The sequence below is a fragment of the Eutrigla gurnardus genome, assembly GCF_963514095.1.
Source record: "Eutrigla gurnardus genome assembly, chromosome: 5".
NCBI lineage: Eukaryota > Metazoa > Chordata > Actinopteri > Perciformes > Triglidae > Eutrigla > Eutrigla gurnardus.
In genome coordinates this window covers 20118836-20137568 of record NC_139919.1, presented here as the reverse complement: position 1 = coordinate 20137568, position 18733 = coordinate 20118836, and the positions used below count along the sequence as shown (strand labels likewise).

The 18733-nt window shown below is 44.8% G+C and overlaps 1 protein-coding gene across 3 annotated transcripts in view; it reads left to right on the top strand.

Moving 5' to 3' along the window:
* mid2 (midline 2) overlaps window positions 1-18733 on the top strand; it is a 96271-nt gene that overhangs the window by 49662 nt on the left and 27876 nt on the right. For 2 of the 3 annotated variants that reach the window (XM_084009022.1, XM_084009021.1), the window contains exons 3-4: window positions 9762-9827; window positions 11067-11162. In XM_084009022.1, the coding sequence (XP_083865148.1) occupies window positions 9762-9827; window positions 11067-11162 (162 nt within the window). The remainder of the gene's footprint in view (window positions 1-9761; window positions 9828-11066; window positions 11163-18733) is intronic. The other variant, XM_084009023.1, reaches the window with a different exon arrangement.

Here is an 18733-nt window from a genome sequence, read left to right as displayed (position 1 = left end):
AGCCGTGCACAGCCGGTGTTTGTGAAGTGCACATAAATTTTCCACAAGCACAAATGTGGTGAGGCCCCCGGGTCTTAAGAGGGATTATCTGGTGTGTCACTTTGCCACCAGTAATAGAGTAAAACACCGCCAAGGCCTCTCCAAGCTGTGAGGGTCGTGATGTAAAATGTAACATATGTCACCTCAGTTACTCAGTGCAATTTCACAGGCAAAGCTGTGAATCTCTGTATATTAAGGGAATACAGCACCAACCGTTATCTATCAGTCTATCCCAATGGCTTTCAGTAATGTTTTCTTTAGCATTAAATCTAATGAGACGGCAAGCGAGGTGCGAAAACCAGAGAGGGCCATAGGCGTTAGCCCAAGGTGACTGCAACGTTGTACCAGCTGTGGTATATACTCAAATATTGCTTATGGCATGATTTCAACATCTGTCTGATGTCAAATCATCAACTAGGAGAGGGTGATAGTGAACTTACTGTCAATAGTGAAACCCATTAGAATTCATTTTGAGTCTAAAAACCAAAGCAGGTCACAGTTTTCTGATTTTCCACAGATTCGTATCAGCTTTGTCACCAGACAAACATCCGCTCCTCCATATTAAACTGCTTAAAGGCTTAAAGGGAGGTTTATTGAGAGCAACACCTTAGTTTCAGCAAAACATTCTTTATGGATCAGCTAACCAGGCACGGTGTTATCTCACTTGTGGTAACACTGTGGCACAACGCTGGGTGTGGTTGAGTTCAGGTGGGATTATAGTACTTAATCAGAAGCATATCCTGATGTGGTTATTAAAGTCAAATTCGTGATTCATGCAGCCGGCACAGAGGCGCAAAGCTGATGTGAAATTGCCTCTGAAATCTCCGGCTCCAGCGAGCGGCGACCGACATGAGGTAGTTTTATGCTTGTGCACGCATCCGTGTTATTTACTAATACAAGACATACAAAGCCTCCCCACCTCATCTTGGGATTTTCTGCACCCTCGGCATCCGGCGAACCAATCGGGTTGCCTGTTTGTCTCTCGGCAAACATCTTGTGCAGCATGCCGCTCGCTTCTGTGTGTCTCATTACGCTGTTGTATTTGTGAGGGTGTGCGCGGCGCATGGCCGTGACCTCCTGTGGGCGCCGGCTGTGCTGCTCTGCCACAATATAATCCTTTTTTTATATATATATATATATATATATATATTGTAACTAATCATCGCAGTGAATCTCGATTAATTTCACACAAGTTAAATAGTCTTTTCTTCTCCACTTCCACACAATAATTCGCTGGTTGGTAATTACCAGCGCTGCATGTGCATAGTTCAGCATGGGGCTGAGAAACACTCAATAGAAATGTTCTACAAGCACCTTGGACTGAACAGAATGGAAGAATAAAATCATTCTTTTTATGTCCACTCTACTGGGAACCAAATTGATAGAAATTCACAGCAGTTCTTTGCTAAAAAAAAAAAAAGATGTTGGTATTTTGTCGATCTTTTTTCATTGTAGTGGTGAGTCAGAGGGCTTTAGAGACACGGAGCGAAGCAGGGTCCTCTGGGTTCCCATCAGTCAGAATGACTCAGACCGAAAACACGCTGCTCTCGCCATTATTGTATCTTATAAAATAAAGCAAAATGAATAACCGTGTCTTATGAATATACCAACGAGTCGGCAGCTAGATAATGGTATTACAGCCAATAAAATGTGGCTTCACCTTGAAGCTGCCTGCGTGTGTCTCTCTCTCTATCTCGCTGTTGCTTTCTGCACCTTGTACGTAATTTTTTTCCTAAGCTAAGCGGGCATTTTGGCTTAATTAATTTGAGAATATAAAATCCATTTGCAATGGCAACCAATCAGGAGGAGAAGAGGACAGTGAAGCCCATCAAGCTGCAGGCTGCCACTTGCAGGTGCTGTGGGAGGTGAACGTGGAGGACAAGCAGTTAGTAACAAGCCGTCGGAATCCTACCTGACGAGCCGCGCCACGTCCTTACTGTCACATAATAAATCCTTACCCACACATCTACAGTTTATATACTGGTTTATTTGTTCTGTAGTGACTCTGCAAATCAATGTTATTTACTGTAGAACCAGTTTGCCCGACACTGCAAAAGAAACAAGCCAGCTTTTTGCAGATAATGTTGGGGGGGAATCTCCTTTGGACATGCTCTTCCTGTTTCACAGAGAGGTCAGAGTTTAAGGTCAGGACCGTGTTTTCAGAGGCAGGAATGCACTAGTTTGCTGAAGGACACTTGAGAGGAGATGCTTATTGACTCGAGAGATTTAACCTGGATTATCTGATTGGAGGGCAGCCTCCCTGCTGATTAGGCCACTCACAGCCTACATGTCAGAACGTTTCACCCTATGGAGATAAAATAGCAGATCAGTTTCTTCTTGTTGTTGTGTTTTGTTCTCATCTGTCTCAGTCTAGATATTATCAGGAGGACCGAGGTGTGGCCTTTCAGTGTGCATACAAATACGATCTACTACTCTCAGGTCTGCTGAATTTCACCTCGACTGCAAATATCTTAATGTGATTCAATGCCGTTTGGATAGTTGGCAACATTTCAGACCTGGAGGTGCAGAGCGGTTGTTTGTGACCATGTTTATTTTCTGTGTATCTTGTAATCCAGGTCCCTGGATTCAGGGCCACAGGTCGCTCACATCAGCTGTCAGTCACAGACGAGCCTGCCGTCTCTGGTTTAGGTTAGCTTCCAAGCTGTGCTCTGGACTTCACAGTCAATATCGCACATAACCTTCTATAGACTGTAAATTCCTCAGAGTAATTAGTTTTATTCAAAAGTGCTACATTCTCCTGCTATCTCCACAAATAAGCCAAACCGAGGCCACCATGATGAGAATGTATTCATTGTGGTTGGTTATATCTCCGATCCAGCCCACGGCTAGGAGCGCAGCCCTGATCCTTCATCTGCCATGGATAAGGCTGGACATGGATGACAAGGATTTGTTGTGAGCTGCACAGCACACTGTACGACAGGATGATGAATCTATTTCAAAGACCCACTCAGGCCCTGTTGTAATATACTGTGAGTCTGATGCCTGTGGGGTGGATGTACTTCACAAATCAATGAAACAGATGAGGATCGCATGCAGATGCGGAGGTCAAATACGAGTGGCAGCAGCTTCAGGCAGATAAGAGACTGTTTCTACTACATGAGTGAGATTTCCATTAAGACTTTGACTTCTTATATTAAAAGTAAAGTCTGTTAGTCTTCACATTCCATTTCCAATCGGGATTCCAGAATACACATTATGTAAAATACAACACCACGTTTTTCGGGATGAACACGGGTTCTGGCTGAGTTGCTGGATTTTAGCCGGTCGTTGCATTGCAGCAACGGACAAAGCAACCGTTGTCATCAGATGACTGACGGCTAATTATGAGGTTTCACAGCGGCAGCAAAATACCAATCCAGCATGAATGCCGCGTGTTCCTCTTGATTAAGTACCAAACGAATGCTATCAGTGATTTGAATGTTAACAGAGGTGACATTTGCAGCACTGATGTTTCTTAGAGAACAACTAATTATTTCATTTGCTTTTAAGTAACTTAATTTCTCACCTCAAATTGAGTTTATTGCTCTGCTGTTACTTCTAATCGAGTGTCATACAGACGGAGCAAGAACTGTTGCCTCAAATAAAGGTGAAAAAAAAGTATTGAGCAGAGATATTAATTGTATTGAAATGTATCCTTGATCCTTTAATGCCATTCAGCCATATCACTGTTTTCTACTAGCCCCGCTTCATCTCGGTCCAGACCCTTCTAATCAGCAGCATTAAGTTCCCATCCCTTTACATTCAAATATCACAGTATCCTCAGCCTGTGATATGATAGGACATTGACTAATAAAGGCCATTGGAACATGGTCAGGGGTATGGCTTTGCCTCAGCATCTGTTTCTGTGTTCTCCTTTTCTTTTCTCATCCTCTTTTGTACTCTCTCCGTGTTTTCTGTAGTCCTGGGTCAGACTGTCCCTGACCCAAACAAATAATTAGGAAGCCAGAAGGGCTCAGGCCCATAGGATATCGAAGAGCCTTATAAACAAAATCAAATGCCAGCTCGTGTCTGGCCATCTCTCTGCTGTTCATGAATTATTCCCTTTCAAACCTACGGAGAGGTTTCTTGCTTCTAATCCGAGCATGTGGCTAAAAAGTTGAATGACTATGGGATTTGTATCCATTTAAGTTGGCTTTTTCTGATAATAAGCCTGCAGGGGGGGGGGGGAGCAATTGAGATCCGTCAAAGCTGAGAGAAGTTGAGTATGGCGGCTTGGACGCGTCCTTCTGTAACCTTCCCTGCTTCCTTCTCCTGGTTTCTCGGAGCAACTTTAAAGAAGTTCGAAATGAAAGTAAGCGCCTTCTAACTGTCTGCACCCCGACTGTTTCAAAATCTCTTTCCCACAGTTGCTTGTAGTTTGAAGGTCGCAGGAGTTCATTCGGAGTTCAAACGTGTGTAACGCTATGATGGTGAATAACTCGCAGGCGCCGTTAAACGTGACTTTTTTGTTGAATCGGCAGGAGGGCAAACAGACGAAGGCAAAATGCACCAACGGGCTGCTTTTGGTAGCGACGTGCAAAAAGAGAATGTGAACATCTTAGCTATTTTTAAGTATCCCTACTGGTCTCATTAATTGGGCTCCAGCCAGCGGGTTATGAGACAAGCATGACTCCCGTTTGTTATCCCCCCGCCACAATTGGTCGGTCTCAAGAGCTCTGCCCTATGGAATATTATCCTCAGACAAAAAGCCTGTTTCCCAGAAGGCTTGTGTTACTGACACATCCAGACTCTGAAAAGTCTCTTGTTAACAACAGCTGTAAAGCGAGCTTGTTCTATTCTATTGCTCTTTCTCCCGTTTAATCTCGCCCTCTTTTTCTCTCCCTGTTCTGTTTCTCTCTCTGTCGCCTCGTGCGTCGGGGAAAGATCCCGCATTAATTAAAAGAAAAGGGTCTTTGAAGTTGGATACTTTCCCCTCACGGCATTCTGCTCCAGTTGTTGTCGTGGCGGCGGTCTCATGTTTGTTGTCATAACGACCTGGAGATCCCGCCACTGGACGATGTCATCTTATTAGTAGGAATGCACTTCTATCTTCATACACTGGGTACATTATGTACTGCAATTTTAATGCCTGTTTTTAGTTTTGATCATTGTGGGGTACAAGTACAAGTTGTTCATCCATCCATCCATCGTCTACCGCTTATCCTGTATTCAGGGTCGCAGGGGGGCTGGAGCCGTGGACCTGACCACCCTGGAGAGACAGACAGGTAACCAGTCTATCACAGGGCTGACATGTAGAGACAGACAGGTAACCAGTCTATCACAGGGCTGACATGTAGAGACAGACAGGTAACCAGTCTATCACAGGGCTGACGTGTAGAGACAGACAGATAACCAGTCTATCACAGGGCTGACGTGTAGAGACAGACAGGTAACCAGTCTATCACAGGGCTGACGTGTAGAGACAGACAGGTAACCAGTCTATCACAGGGCTGACGTGTAGAGACAGACAGGTAACCAGTCTATCACAGGGCTGACGTGTAGAGACAGACAGGTAACCAGTCTATCACAGGGCTGACATCTAGAGACAGACGGGTAACCAGTCTATCACAGGGCTGACATGTAGAGACAGACAGGTAACCAGTCTATCACAGGGAAACATGTAGAGACAGACAGGTAACCAGTCTATCACAGGGCTGACATGTAGAGACAGACAGGTAACCAGTCTATCACAGGGAAACATGTAGAGACAGACAGGTAACCAGTCTATCACAGGGCTGACATGTAGAGACAGACAGGTAACCAGTCTATCACAGGGCTGACATGTAGAGACAGACAGGTAACCAGTCCATCACAGGGCTGACATGTAGAGACAGACAGGCAACCAGTCTATCACAGGGCCGACATGTAGAGACAGACAGGTAATCAGTCTATCACAGGGCCAACATGTAGAGACAGACAGGTAACCAGTCTATCACAGGGCCGACATGTAGAGACAGACAGGCAACCAGTCTATCACAGGGCCGACATGTAGAGACAGACAGGTAACCAGTCACAGGGCCGACATGTAGAGACAGACAGGTAACCAGTCTATCACAGGGCCGACATGTAGAGACAGACAGGTAACCAGTCTATCACAGGGCCGACATGTAGAGACAGACAGGTAACCAGTCTATCACAGGGCTGACGTGTAGAGACAGACAGGTAACCAGTCTATCACAGGGCCGACATGTAGAGACAGACAGGCAACCAGTCTATCACAGGGAGACATGTAGAGACAGACAGGTAACCAGTCTATCATAGGGAGACATGTAGAGACAGACAGGTAACCAGTCTATCACAGGGCTGACATGTAAAGACAGACAGGTAACCAGTCTATCACAGGGCCGACATGTAGAGACAGACAGGTAACCAGTCTATCACAGGGAGACATGTAGAGACAGACAGGTAACCAGTCTATCACAGGGCCGACATGTAGAGACAGACAGGTAACCAGTCTATCACAGGGCTGACGTGTAGAGACAGACAGGTAACCAGTCTATCACAGGGCTGACGTGTAGAGACAGACAGGTAACCAGTCTATCACAGGGCCGACATGTAGAGTCATGTATGTCTTTGGACTGTGGGAGGAAGCCAGAGAACCCGGAGAGAACCCGGAGAGAACCCACGCTTACACGGGGAGAACATGCAAACTCCACACTGAAGGAACCCAGACCTGGGGATTATTATTTTGATAATAAATAATTCAGTACATTTATAGCCAGTATATAGCAATGTTTAAATTAAGCTTGTTGTTGCCGTACACATAAAAGAATGACCCCGGTCATTTCCACACAGTGAGGCATACAGCTCATTAATTAAACAAAGGATCCGAAGTAAAATCTCTACTAGTGGCTGACAGATATGGGGTTTTCAATGGCGGATGCCGATATTTAGAGAGCAGGGGGACCGAGAGCCACTAATCTCTACTTATTAGGTATGCGCCCCCCTATAACCAAGCACTATTTCATATTTAGGAGACTCCTGTCAATATGTGCAACACATTTACTGCCTTTTTTCTTTTTATATTAGATTCTTGAACTTGGATTTGACCTCCAATAACAGTCCTTTAATGTTCTTGTGGCAGAGCAACAATGAGCTCAGCCCATGCCTCAGGTTGTGGAGTAACACATTGCACTGTAATTGGATTACCGTAATATGCTTTCACAAATTGCCAACTGCTAATTTGTCACAGTTACTACCGAAACACAACTCAGACGCTTGCAGGAATCAGTCACTGGCTTGTTGGATGTCTCAGGAACACGAGTAGTCTGCTTGTCACCTTATCGACATAAATAATTGTGATGTAATTCTGTGTAATTTCATGGTTTAGCAGTAATGTGAATTTATCTACAGACTCTGTGAACAGTGATGACTGGAGATTAAACTGTGACAGCTCCTGTAAGAAAGAGGTGTATTATTTCCCCCACAGTCCCTCCCTCCAGTCTCCGTAGCTCCTGTAATATCAATAGGAATCTGTCCTTTTTTGATATACAAAGAGAAGTGGGATCATCTGTACCGCGATGAGACCCAGGAGCCCCTCAACACAATGAAGTCATATGAGGGGGTGGCGATCTAACCCGAGATGATGGGCTGTCAGCAGCTGTGGTTGTGAGTGCGCCAAGATGGACAGAATACCGACTGAAGTAGCGGGATGCAGAACGAGAGGAGGAGACGGAAAGCCAAGTTAGAGGGAGAGGAGACGTGCCGTAGAAAGGAGAGGAAGGTAGAGAGTGACAGAAAGACAGATAACGAGGGTGAAGGGAGCCGCGGAAGAAAGGGAAAACCGAATTAGAGAGCGGGCCAGACTGGAGCGACTCTGCCAAACTGCCCCTCTCAGCACAGGCCTATTTCCATCCCGTCAATCCCCTCCGTCTCTGTTCACTCTCATGACATGCCACAATCCAGTCGGATCAGTCCATGAACGTTATTACCTTATGCTAAGAGCCCTGCCGGAACAGTTGATGGATGATGAAAATATCGCACTAACATGAAGGATGAACGATGAAGGATGGTTGGAAGTTTAAACTTAGCTCGGCTGTAACATTAGTGTTTAATAAGTGGACATACAGTAAATCCTCTAATATAGGCCCGGGCCTTTATTTACTCAAGCGCATCGCGGCCTAGGCCTTTATTGGAAGGAGGCCAGAATTAGAGACAGGCCCTTATTTCTATTTGAGCAAAACGGACTACCAGTAGAATGAATAAAAACAAGATTTTGTGTCTATTTGAACCTATAAAATACAACATTTACCGCTTGCCAGTATTGGCACGCTTGGTGGGCTGCCACTAGGATGATGATTGACAGGCGCTCTCCTTCACACAATCACGTGCACACTTCATGGCTGCACCTGATTGGACGATCGCTTTCACAGCTGTCCTGTCTGCTCCCGGATTTCAAACCGACCAACATGACGGCTCGTTTGGAAACTTTCTCTCATTTTACGACAATAGTTCACCGAAATGTGTTTCTGAAAACATTTTATGTGAGAAATAAGCTATGCAGTTGCTGAATCTGTCTTTATTTTAGATTGACAACGGTCAGTTTAAAAGTTTTTTGAGAGCTTGCGGGAGGCGGCGGCACACCGTCTCTCGACACTCGCCGTGAGCCGAATGCATTGCAGGACTTCTTACATACCGTAAATCCTCTAATACAGCTTCAGGCTAAATCTCTGTGACGCGAAGGCATTGCACGGCTGACAATGAATGGGTTGTCATTAGAGACCAGCCGTTATTTACCTCCGCCGACAGCGAGACCGGCCAATGTTAGAGACCGGCCGGTAATAGAATACAGGCCAGTATAAGAGGATTTACGGTACTAGATATCGCTCCAATGATCTTTTTGTCAGAATATGTTTAAAAAAAGCGGCACCATTTTAAACATATTGTGGAAGGATGGGGAAGTGGCCTTCTTGGCTCCTTCTCCCACCCTTCCTTCCCTGTTTGCCTCCGCTCCCTCTCTCTGTGAGAGTGGTTCTAGTCGTCTTTGATGTCTGTTGTGTGTTTTAATGAGTTTGTTGTTGACAGTTGCTCTGCCTCCCCCCCCCCCCCCTCTCTCTCTCTCTGCTGGGCTGAAGCTACAGGAGGGCCAACACATGTCAGGCAGATATCTATGTACACACAGACACACATGCCAAACGGACGTCTTGTGGTCACCTGTAGAGCGGACACACCAAACATAAGTAGTGCCCATTTTTGGCATCCACACGAGTACAAGCAGATGTCATCTGCATACACAGAGACATACACTGGTCGTGTGTCAGTGTACGAGTCGCACACATGAAGACAGAGCAGAGGCACACGTGCACACGCGTGTGGAGGACAGCGGAGTTTGTTTCTCTGCAGTCTCGTGGGAGGCAGCTGTGTTCTGATGTATTAATCATCATCGTCTCCTGCTTCCTAATTAATGACCCATCTGCCCCCCCTCCTCACTGATGTCCCATTTCAAAGCCCTTCATGCACAAACACACACTCACAAAGGGCTGCGGCGCGACCGACATGTGACTTCCAGTGATGTCACACCGTGAGCCACATTCTGGTCTCTCCACCCATGTGACCACAATACGAGTGTGGCTGCTTTATCAGGGAGGGGTTCTCCTCTTCAGTTGTGTTCAGGTGGCAGACTTTGTGCGCTCAGGCTTGTGTGTGTGTGTGTGTGTGCGTGCGTGCGTGTGTGTGTGTGTGTTCATATGTGCACTTATGCGGGTGTATGTGTGTGTTTGTAGGCTTATCAGGTGAGCCCGGGCAGAGTGTCAGATGCGGTAATGGAGGCTTCAAAGACAAGTGCTGCGGTGAGTTCCCTGGCTGCCTTTTTCCAACATCCCCTCCCCCCTCCTCCCCCTTCCTCCCCCTTCCTCCCCTGTCCCCGCATAGAGGCAGACAGACACACAGACAGACACCTGGATGGATACAGAAGGGATGCAGGAAGGGAGATAAGCTGGCTGATTAATAATTAAATGGGTGCGAAATCAAACAGACAACAAGCAGACAGAGTCAATGAGGCTGAGCGACAGGCAGGGCCGATATTGGGAAGCAGGGCGGGCGACAGACAGACGTACAGTCAGACAGTCAGCAGACGTGGCCAGGTGCTTGCCCAGCCCACCTCCCTTTCACTTGCATGGGTAGAGCCACTTCAAACACCCGCCGCTTGCCTTGCCGCTTTTGTTCTACTGTTCTCGTCGCAGCTGTGGTTGTTGTCGTTGTTTTGATGCCCATCGTCGCCGCCGCCATCGTTGATTTGCTTCCTTTTGAACGGCAGTTCTATTTCTGGTTCGCTGTTTGCTTGTTTCCATTTTCCATTCCGTATATGTGTTCGAGTGTGTATTTGTGTGCGTGTTTGTGTTTCGGCCCCAGTTAAGGGATGGTAGTCGAGTGTTTGATCATTAAAATGGGAGTTTGACTGGTTTAAATTTTTCAGGAATCATATTTGTTTGTTTTTGTGGCTTTAGTTGAGGATGATAAGGTTGTTAAATCATCATATTACAGACAAAATATTAGCTTGTAAAACAAAACGCAAAAAGCAATATTGCTATTGACTGTGTAAGCTTGATATTTACTCAGCTATAGAAATCATTTGAATATCTGTTGCAGCTGACCCAAAAAGATGCATGTCAATTGATAATCTGTAATAATAAACTTGTTTCTGTCATTTGGTTTCCAATGCAGTAGTAAGACTTACCCATCCTGCTTTTCTGTAAAAATGTAGCAATATGAAAATATGAAATGGTACTTATGAGGTCAATATGACAGACTTCACTGAAAGCATCACATACTACGGCATGCTGTCGCCAGATCTGTGTAATAGAGAACGATTGTTGTCTCATTTTTTTGTTTCATGAAAAACGCTTTTGCATGGTAAGAAATGATAATAAAGAATCCATCAGGTCTCTGCCAGTATGAAACTGAAGTACACAATATTATAGCCTGACTTTTCCTGTGAATGCACATTCTGCACACATGTATGTGTACTGCATGTATATATATGTATGTATGTATGTGTCCTAATGCTCATCCTTGTCTCCCTGTAACAGCAAACCCTGGAGAACAACCTGACCAACTTGGTGAAGAGGAACAGCGAGCTGGAGAACCAAATGGCAAAGCTCATCCAGATCTGTCAACAGGTCGAGGTATTGAACGCTGTCTTTGTGCTTCTGCATTTAGCAAGAGACGTTCAAGTACTCAATGTTACAGTCCGTAAGGATTCTCAGTAGATCTTTATACTTTTAGGGTAGTTGGAGGTCAGGAATATCAGCTGGATGGATATTTGACTCGAACCCCTTGATCAAATTAAAGACACTCGCTTGAAATCCCGACTACCTGACGTCTGTGCTGTCAGATTTACCGTCCGTAAAGCCGGCGTAGTCCCTCACCAGCACTATCAATGTGTCACGCTTCAAAAACAATCACAAAAGTAAGCCGGGGTTTCAAGTTTATGGTTTGCTGACGAATGCGAGATAGAAGAGCGAAAGGCGGAGGATGGAGGCCTTAAACTGCACGAATGGAACAGAGAGCCTATAAAACGCTCAGAGACACCGTTATGGATTGTATACAGTTTGCTGCCTTTGCTATTGCTGACCGCTCTGATGTCACGCAACTTTCACTTGTGTCTGACTCTGGAACATTTTGGATAGAAGGCACACAGTGGTAGAAATTGAACTTTAATATCTTTCTTTCTTGCTTTCTGTTTTTGTCTCTCTCTCTCCTTATGGATCGTGGCTGTGGTTTGTGCCAGCAACAAAATGAGAGCTCCGTTGTTTTTCATTTTCCTTCACTAGCTGCTGATCAAATATTGATTAGTCTCAAGCCTGAAAGTGAATTTCGGTTCCCTATCGTGGGTTCATTAAAGGTCAGCTTCGCAGCACTGTTTTCAGACAATTAGTATTGAAGAATTCTTATTTGGCAGCCGAAGACGGGAGGAAACTTTACCAAGGAGACGGAGCAGATGCATTAATAATGTATCTTTAAAGTCTTTAGCTCCACAATTGCTGCGATTGCATTTGTGCAGAACGAGCTTGTTGTTTGTCGTTTTGTCCCGTGACTGAAGCAAAGCCCTGCCCTGGAAACGGAAACATCAGATATCAGTGACCTCTCATACTCCGCTCTCCAGATAATCTGACTCAAACAATGACTGGAGAACAAAGGATGGAGTAGCTCTCACCGTCCACCCTCAAGCCGTTTAAAGGGCTTATGTAGTTCAGACAATTTCAAACATTGGAATGACCACTTCACATGTGGGCTACATCCCATACATAGAATAAGGTGCCTTACTGTGTTGAATCCGATTGTGAGGATGAATTACCGCTACAACGCTCAAGTTCAAGTCCCACGGGAGCCACTCATACAGGGAATGTATGCCGTCACTTCAGAGCAGATAAGATTAGTACGTTTCACAGCTCAGCCGCTTTGATTTAGTGACACTGAGTGTTTGCACTCTGGTGTCCTTGAATGAACCCGTACTTGCAGAAAAACGATACCTGTGCCGGTGTGTGTCACCGCCGACCTCTTCCATTTGTGCTCTGATTTAATTGAGGGCCGTGAGAATCCAGCCAGAGAGCACTAACGCTAATCTACAGATTGTTGTCCACGCCTTCCGTCGTAACGCACTCGCTCCGAATGAACTCCATCCTTTCTGCGCGGAGGGCTGACGTTAATGTCCACAGAGGACAAATGCACTCGGGTGGCGCCGGCGCCCTGCGTGCCATTCATTTCTTATTAGCGGGCCGTGACTCCATTTTTTCTCGGGAGTCACTCCGCAGCTCGCTCACCCAATCAGAATGAAATGATCGCCCGCGTGATTCATTAAGTACAGACAAACTGTTCTCCAACAGCGCGTGGAGAGTGGAGGTGGGGGGGGGGGGGAGTCTGTCTTCACATCGTCTCTGCATACCAATGTTGTGCCGCCGCCGACAACAACAGCAGAATCTCATCCCTTATTCATCAAAACGAAATGAGGAGCGATAGCGTGGAGGGGGAACATGCACCATTGACTCTTAAGCAAATTATGAAAAGAAACTATATGTTTTTCCTGCCTTGTTTGTTCCCGTTCAAAGCCGTTCACCTGTGCGATGTCAATGTCGGGAGGCCAGTTTAATTATCGATGCGAGGAATGAGGGGACGTAATGTTTTTCAAGTGAATTCACATTAATGTGGCTTTTTAGAGGAGACGAGGAAACGGAGATTGAGAAGGATGGAAGCGGTAGGAAAGAATAGGAAGAAGGAAACAAAAATAAGGAAGAGGAAGTGCAGGATTGAGGAAGAGAGGACAGGAGCGTTAGCGTGACAGCCGATGATCCCTTCGACCGAAGCAGACACAGCCACAGAAGAAAAACGCTCAGCAATAATGCAATACAGCACAGACGGGATTTTTTTTTCTTATATATTTTTTTTTTTAAAGAGAGGTTTTTGGTAGAGTGTGGGAAGTGTGTGCACAAAGTGAGAAATCTCGGAGGGGCTTTGAGCATGACCTGGTTTCCTCTGCCTCTTGTTTGCATCATATTGTATCGGTGCCGAAGATGTGATCAAACGCCGCGTGAGTCAGTTTGCGCTGTGTGTCGGCGCACACTGCGGCGCTGCAGCCCCGTTCTCCCGGGGTCTTCTGGGAGAAAGCTTCTCTCCAGTCTGAGGGAAAGATGACTCGGTGATGTGTAGGATTCTTTCTTGAGAGGCCTCTCGCATTATTTGCTGTAAGATTGTTAAATCTGTTGCAGCGCTTAATGAAATTCAGAATAACGTGTCGCGCTTGGGCACGATCCTTTGCTGTGGAGTTGTTATCCGTTCAGTGTCAGAAAGCTGGCTGGGTTTTAATGAGACGCTCAGTGGGGCGGGTGGTCAAAAGCATTTCCTCCCCAAAAACACTTGAATAGATAAATAAACGTAGAGCCAATGTAAAAGCTGAGATGATGCTCACAGTCATGCAAAAGTTGTTTATCTCAATTGCAAAGTATGTTTCGAGCTTTTTTAATAGGCAACGCTCTGCTAAAATCCTTTGTTCTGGTGTAATATTTGTTTGCAAACTCTCATTTTCTTTCTGTCCTCTGTCACAACATTCAACTACACTGCAGAAACACACGTACTCTTATCGAGTATTATTTTATTAGTCAAAATATCTCATTACACATCCTATAAAACACAATCACCAAACAAGTAACCTTTAAGTGAGATATACTTATTTGTATAAAATACATCTAAAAACAGTTCTATTATGACAGGCAGCACTTCCTAATGAGAGAAATATCTTGAAAAGGCCTAAATAATGAATCTTTTGTGTTTTTTCATGTGCATGTGTGTCATGTTCATTGCTTCATTGCTTACCTTTTCAAGTATGAGTTACCACCTTTTTAATCAAAACTCTATGTTTTGTATGATGCCTCAATTTCATGCCAGCTACCATTTTATAGCAGATTTTTGTTTTCCATTGTATAAGTGTTGAACAGCTTTTCCTTTAATTCCCAGGGAGCCTCCTCTTTCATACACCAGACTTGGAACCTCCTCAGTGTTGTGAAGTTCTTGCTGTGTTCCCTCTCCTCTGAATTAGTCTTGCAGGCTGACAGCTGATCAGATTTTCTGTCTTTTCATGTTTCCCCGCCTGCTCTGTATGTTTATGGGTCCGTTGACCCTCCTGAAACTCAGATTGTGTTGTGACGAGGTGAGGTTTTTCAATGGGGGCTCTCCCTAAAAGGCGGGTGTTGCCTCGCGCATGTATCTCACAGTAGGAAACTCCTCATCCAGACACAGCTAATGTTGAGTAAGCAGTATTTGAGGAAGCAGCCATTTTTTTCCAACCCCTGGAACTGTGCTGCAGCCTCCGAGGAAATAAATCAGCTCACTGATATGGTTGTAAGTGTGTGTGCATTAGGACTGATGGAGAAAAAGGAAAGAATCACATTAAACAGTAGCCCAGTGGATTTAATACTCAGACATGTGTGTCTTATGATTAAACATTGAGCTGTGAGTCATTAGCCAGATCTGTCTCGGTTTGTGTACACTGGATCAGATCTCACTGTGTACCGAATAGGAAATGAGTTGTCTGGAGACGGCTGTAATGCTCCCTAATCCTTCATATCGGGTCTCGTCTCGCCTCCCTTTACCTTTCTACCGGAGGGAGCGTCGGTGGGAGCGGAGAGTCCGCCGGCGTTGTTTGTCTTCGCTATGTTTCCAAAGCCACTTGCGGTCCCACTTTCAGCCAAAGATGAGGACATCATCGTCTGCAACATAATCCTTTCACTCCTTCGCTGAGGTTTATACACCTTTATTATATATTATCAGCAACTCATGCTGTGTAAGTAAATGTGGTCGGTATATAAAAGTTTACATGAACACTTTGTGGGCTCCAGTGAAGTATTTCCAATTATTACCCCTGTCCGACATCCATGATATACGTCTCGCAGTCTCTTTCGCTCTTGTCTATAAAGCCACTCTCTCCTCGTTTTCAAGCCAGGTGCCACACGGGTGACATAAATCTCTGGGAGCTACCCCCGAATCTGTGGACAGCATCAGAGATAAAGCTGTCAGACTGAATCCTTGCATCTTTTTGAGAAGCTCATGTCTGAGAGACATGAGGCGAGATGGGGGTTTGACAGGGAGGAGAGAGGGTTCTCCGTGAGGAGCAGACAGATTGGGGAACAGAAGTTTAACAGAAAGAAGTGGAGAGAAGAAAGGAAAGTGGCTTAGTAGGCAGGAGAGGCTGATTGGAATGCAATGAGCACGGAACTGATCCAAAATGTGAAGGTTTTGGTGTCAGTGGGAGGTTAACAGCTGCTCCGACCTGAACGGGACCTCACTAAGTTTGAATGGGAGCCAGTTTGGCTGCAGCGGGTCGTTTTGGGAGCCATGTGTTGCTCAACTGTGCTCGTTGTCCGCGGTGGCGAAGCCCAGATGTCCAGATGCTGAAGTCGGAGGGTTTGTTTGTTCCACCACATATATCACAATATGGCAAATGTATGTAAAAATCTGTCCAAATGTAATAATGCTAAGTGCAGTCAGATGTGGTTTGACCCGTTTTCACCGTAGTTTTAAATTAAAGCTTGTTTAGAATAATACATTTATAGTATTTACATTATTTATGCCTCACATAACTTCAAGGACCTATCATTTCATTGTCCACAATGTAAAAGAGACAGTGACACATACTGTATATATTCTTTATCCACGTCCTTGGACCTGCATAATGCATACATTGAATGGAATATTCCCATGTGAGGCTTTTTCTTGGGTTACCAGTATATCAAATGTAATTTATGTTGTGGAAACATCTTGTGAATCATTTCACACACCTGCCGTAATCGGTGTGGATTAAAACTTTGTCTCCACAAAATAAGTGCGTTTTTGAAGATTCACAATTAGAGAAAATGAATTGGGATTTGTTTTGTCAGGGTGGACGGGCAATTTAGCAACGTTCGCCAGAGTTTGTGTAGTTATTGTTGTGTTGCAGCTCTTGGGACGAATACACGGAACTTTATTCAAAACTGAGTGAGAATTTGCAACATCATTAAAACTCATCTGTCTCGAGTCCACAGATCTCACGATCATTAAAAAATAGTGAGAGATGACACATCTGTATGACTCTGCTTGGCACATCATCGTCATGTCATTATTTGCTGAGACAGCACAGAGCGGGTGTAGAAAGGTGACTGTCAGTCAAACCAGAAAAAAGAAAACACATAGCTGCACAGCTGATTTTATTTCATTTTGGCCTACAGTGATTATATCCTGGTATAAAAATCCGGGTGATGAATGTAATGTTGACATAATGCGGGGCTGAACTCCACCTAACGATGTGTGGGAGCACATGTGCCCGATATATAACCGACCTGTACGTAGGTGGAGGATGTGGTGAAGGTTTGTAATGGATTGATTTAATGATCCTGCGGTCAGATGGCACTCTGTGGGCTACACCGTGTCATAATGGTCTACATGGGTTTATTTAATGCTATTCTGTCTGCATCTCCTCGCCTAATAGAGTATAATTATGGCTGCGGATGCTCAGACGTTTGTATTTTATCGTATTTTTGGGGGGCCCCGTGCGATCATAAGTGGGTGGCACTGGGGTGCACTCAAATGTCAGCTGCATTACCGTGAAGGTGAAAGTGCAGCCCAGCGAGAATAGATGTGCATTAATGGGATGAATAAATATACGATGGATAAACCTGGTACGAAATGGTTAATCCCAATTAGTTTGTGAGAATATCATAATTCTATCAACCAATAAGACCTTACTTTGTGACATTATAAAGGAGCACACTGTTGATTACAACCACCTTTCTGACGGGAGCAGCTGGATCGGGAAGTGTTTTCAGTCTGTGGTTGTTCTCCACATATTCCAATAATAGACCTACAGTATCCTGTGATTTCAGGGCACCTGCAGAGGAGCCTGGTGAAGATGTGCAGTTTGTGACAGCGTCTGTGTCGCAGAGAGTGCATAACAAATACCGAGAGCTGGCAGAGGAAGAGGAGGAAAGACGGAGAGGAAGATTGTTTCTGTAACTCCGAGCTGCCGAGTAGCTCGGCTTGTAACTCACAGGCTGCATTTATCCCGCTTAAGGACTAACCTGCAGTCATATGATTGCTCTTTGCGAGAATTAATTGTGTGTTGGTGTGTGTACGAGTGTGCACGTGTGAATAATGAGGCTTAGGTGGATCGGTGCGTTGTAATGAGCTTTGTGGAGTGATGAAGGGAACTCGCTTGTTGGTAAGTAGTTTGATGTATTGCGGCATGACAGGAAGTCACTAACCTGTCAAATTTAGGGACGAGGAAGATGAGTGTTCTTAGTTTCATACTGTACTCGTAAAGTAAATTACAATTACATACAAGACGAAATCCACAGGTGGTGACTATTTATAATAATACACATTGGAGACGATCAATGAGAAACTATAACAGAAGAGTTTTCAATAAAACTTTTATCAACTATTTTATTCTTTATGGTAGCTGTACATTTATGATCTTTTATTCCCATTCTGTAAGTATACAGAAAACATTTTTAGTATCTGTCCAGTCTCTATTTATTCACACAAGTGACTCCAAATCCAAAATATGTGCATTTCTTATTATCTTCAGCCTTGATTTGATGTTCCCAACATACAGGTCTTTATATGCTGGTGTGATCTTTGATTTGAATGTATTTGAATGTAAGAATTCAGAGCACTGAAACGATCCGACCTCACATTGTAGTATCTGGTGTTTTACTTTCTAAGGTTTGCCAACTCAGCAGTACTCTTGCTCCAGTCAGTGCACTGAAGAAAACACTTACAAGTGCTTTTTTCGTGACAACAAACACTGACTTCCCGTCTGGTGAAGCGGTTGAAGCAGCGGGCGTTGTTTGTGAGAGTGTGTGGCCTTGAAGGCCGTCCTCGGTGGTGAGGCTCCATCTGATGTGTTCGTGGGATTCCTCCTCTCCAGTGGGGCTTTCCTGGATACTTCTGAAGCTGCCAGTTTGAGTGAAAGCTCCTCACAGTCGTCTCGCCGGGTGGTAGAGCATATTCCTGAGAAAAATCTGCGATTTCTCTGATGTTCAGAATTGGCTCCCGCATACAGAATAATGGTAACTCTTGTCACAACTGTGGCAGAGTTGCACTCACAGTGTGTGAGTACGACTTTGTGCCAACTTTATCTTAGATACATGTGAACTTTTTCTTTCTTTCTTTTTTTCTTTCACATCTTTATAGTTTATCAGTTTACAATAACACAGTACAGTTGTGT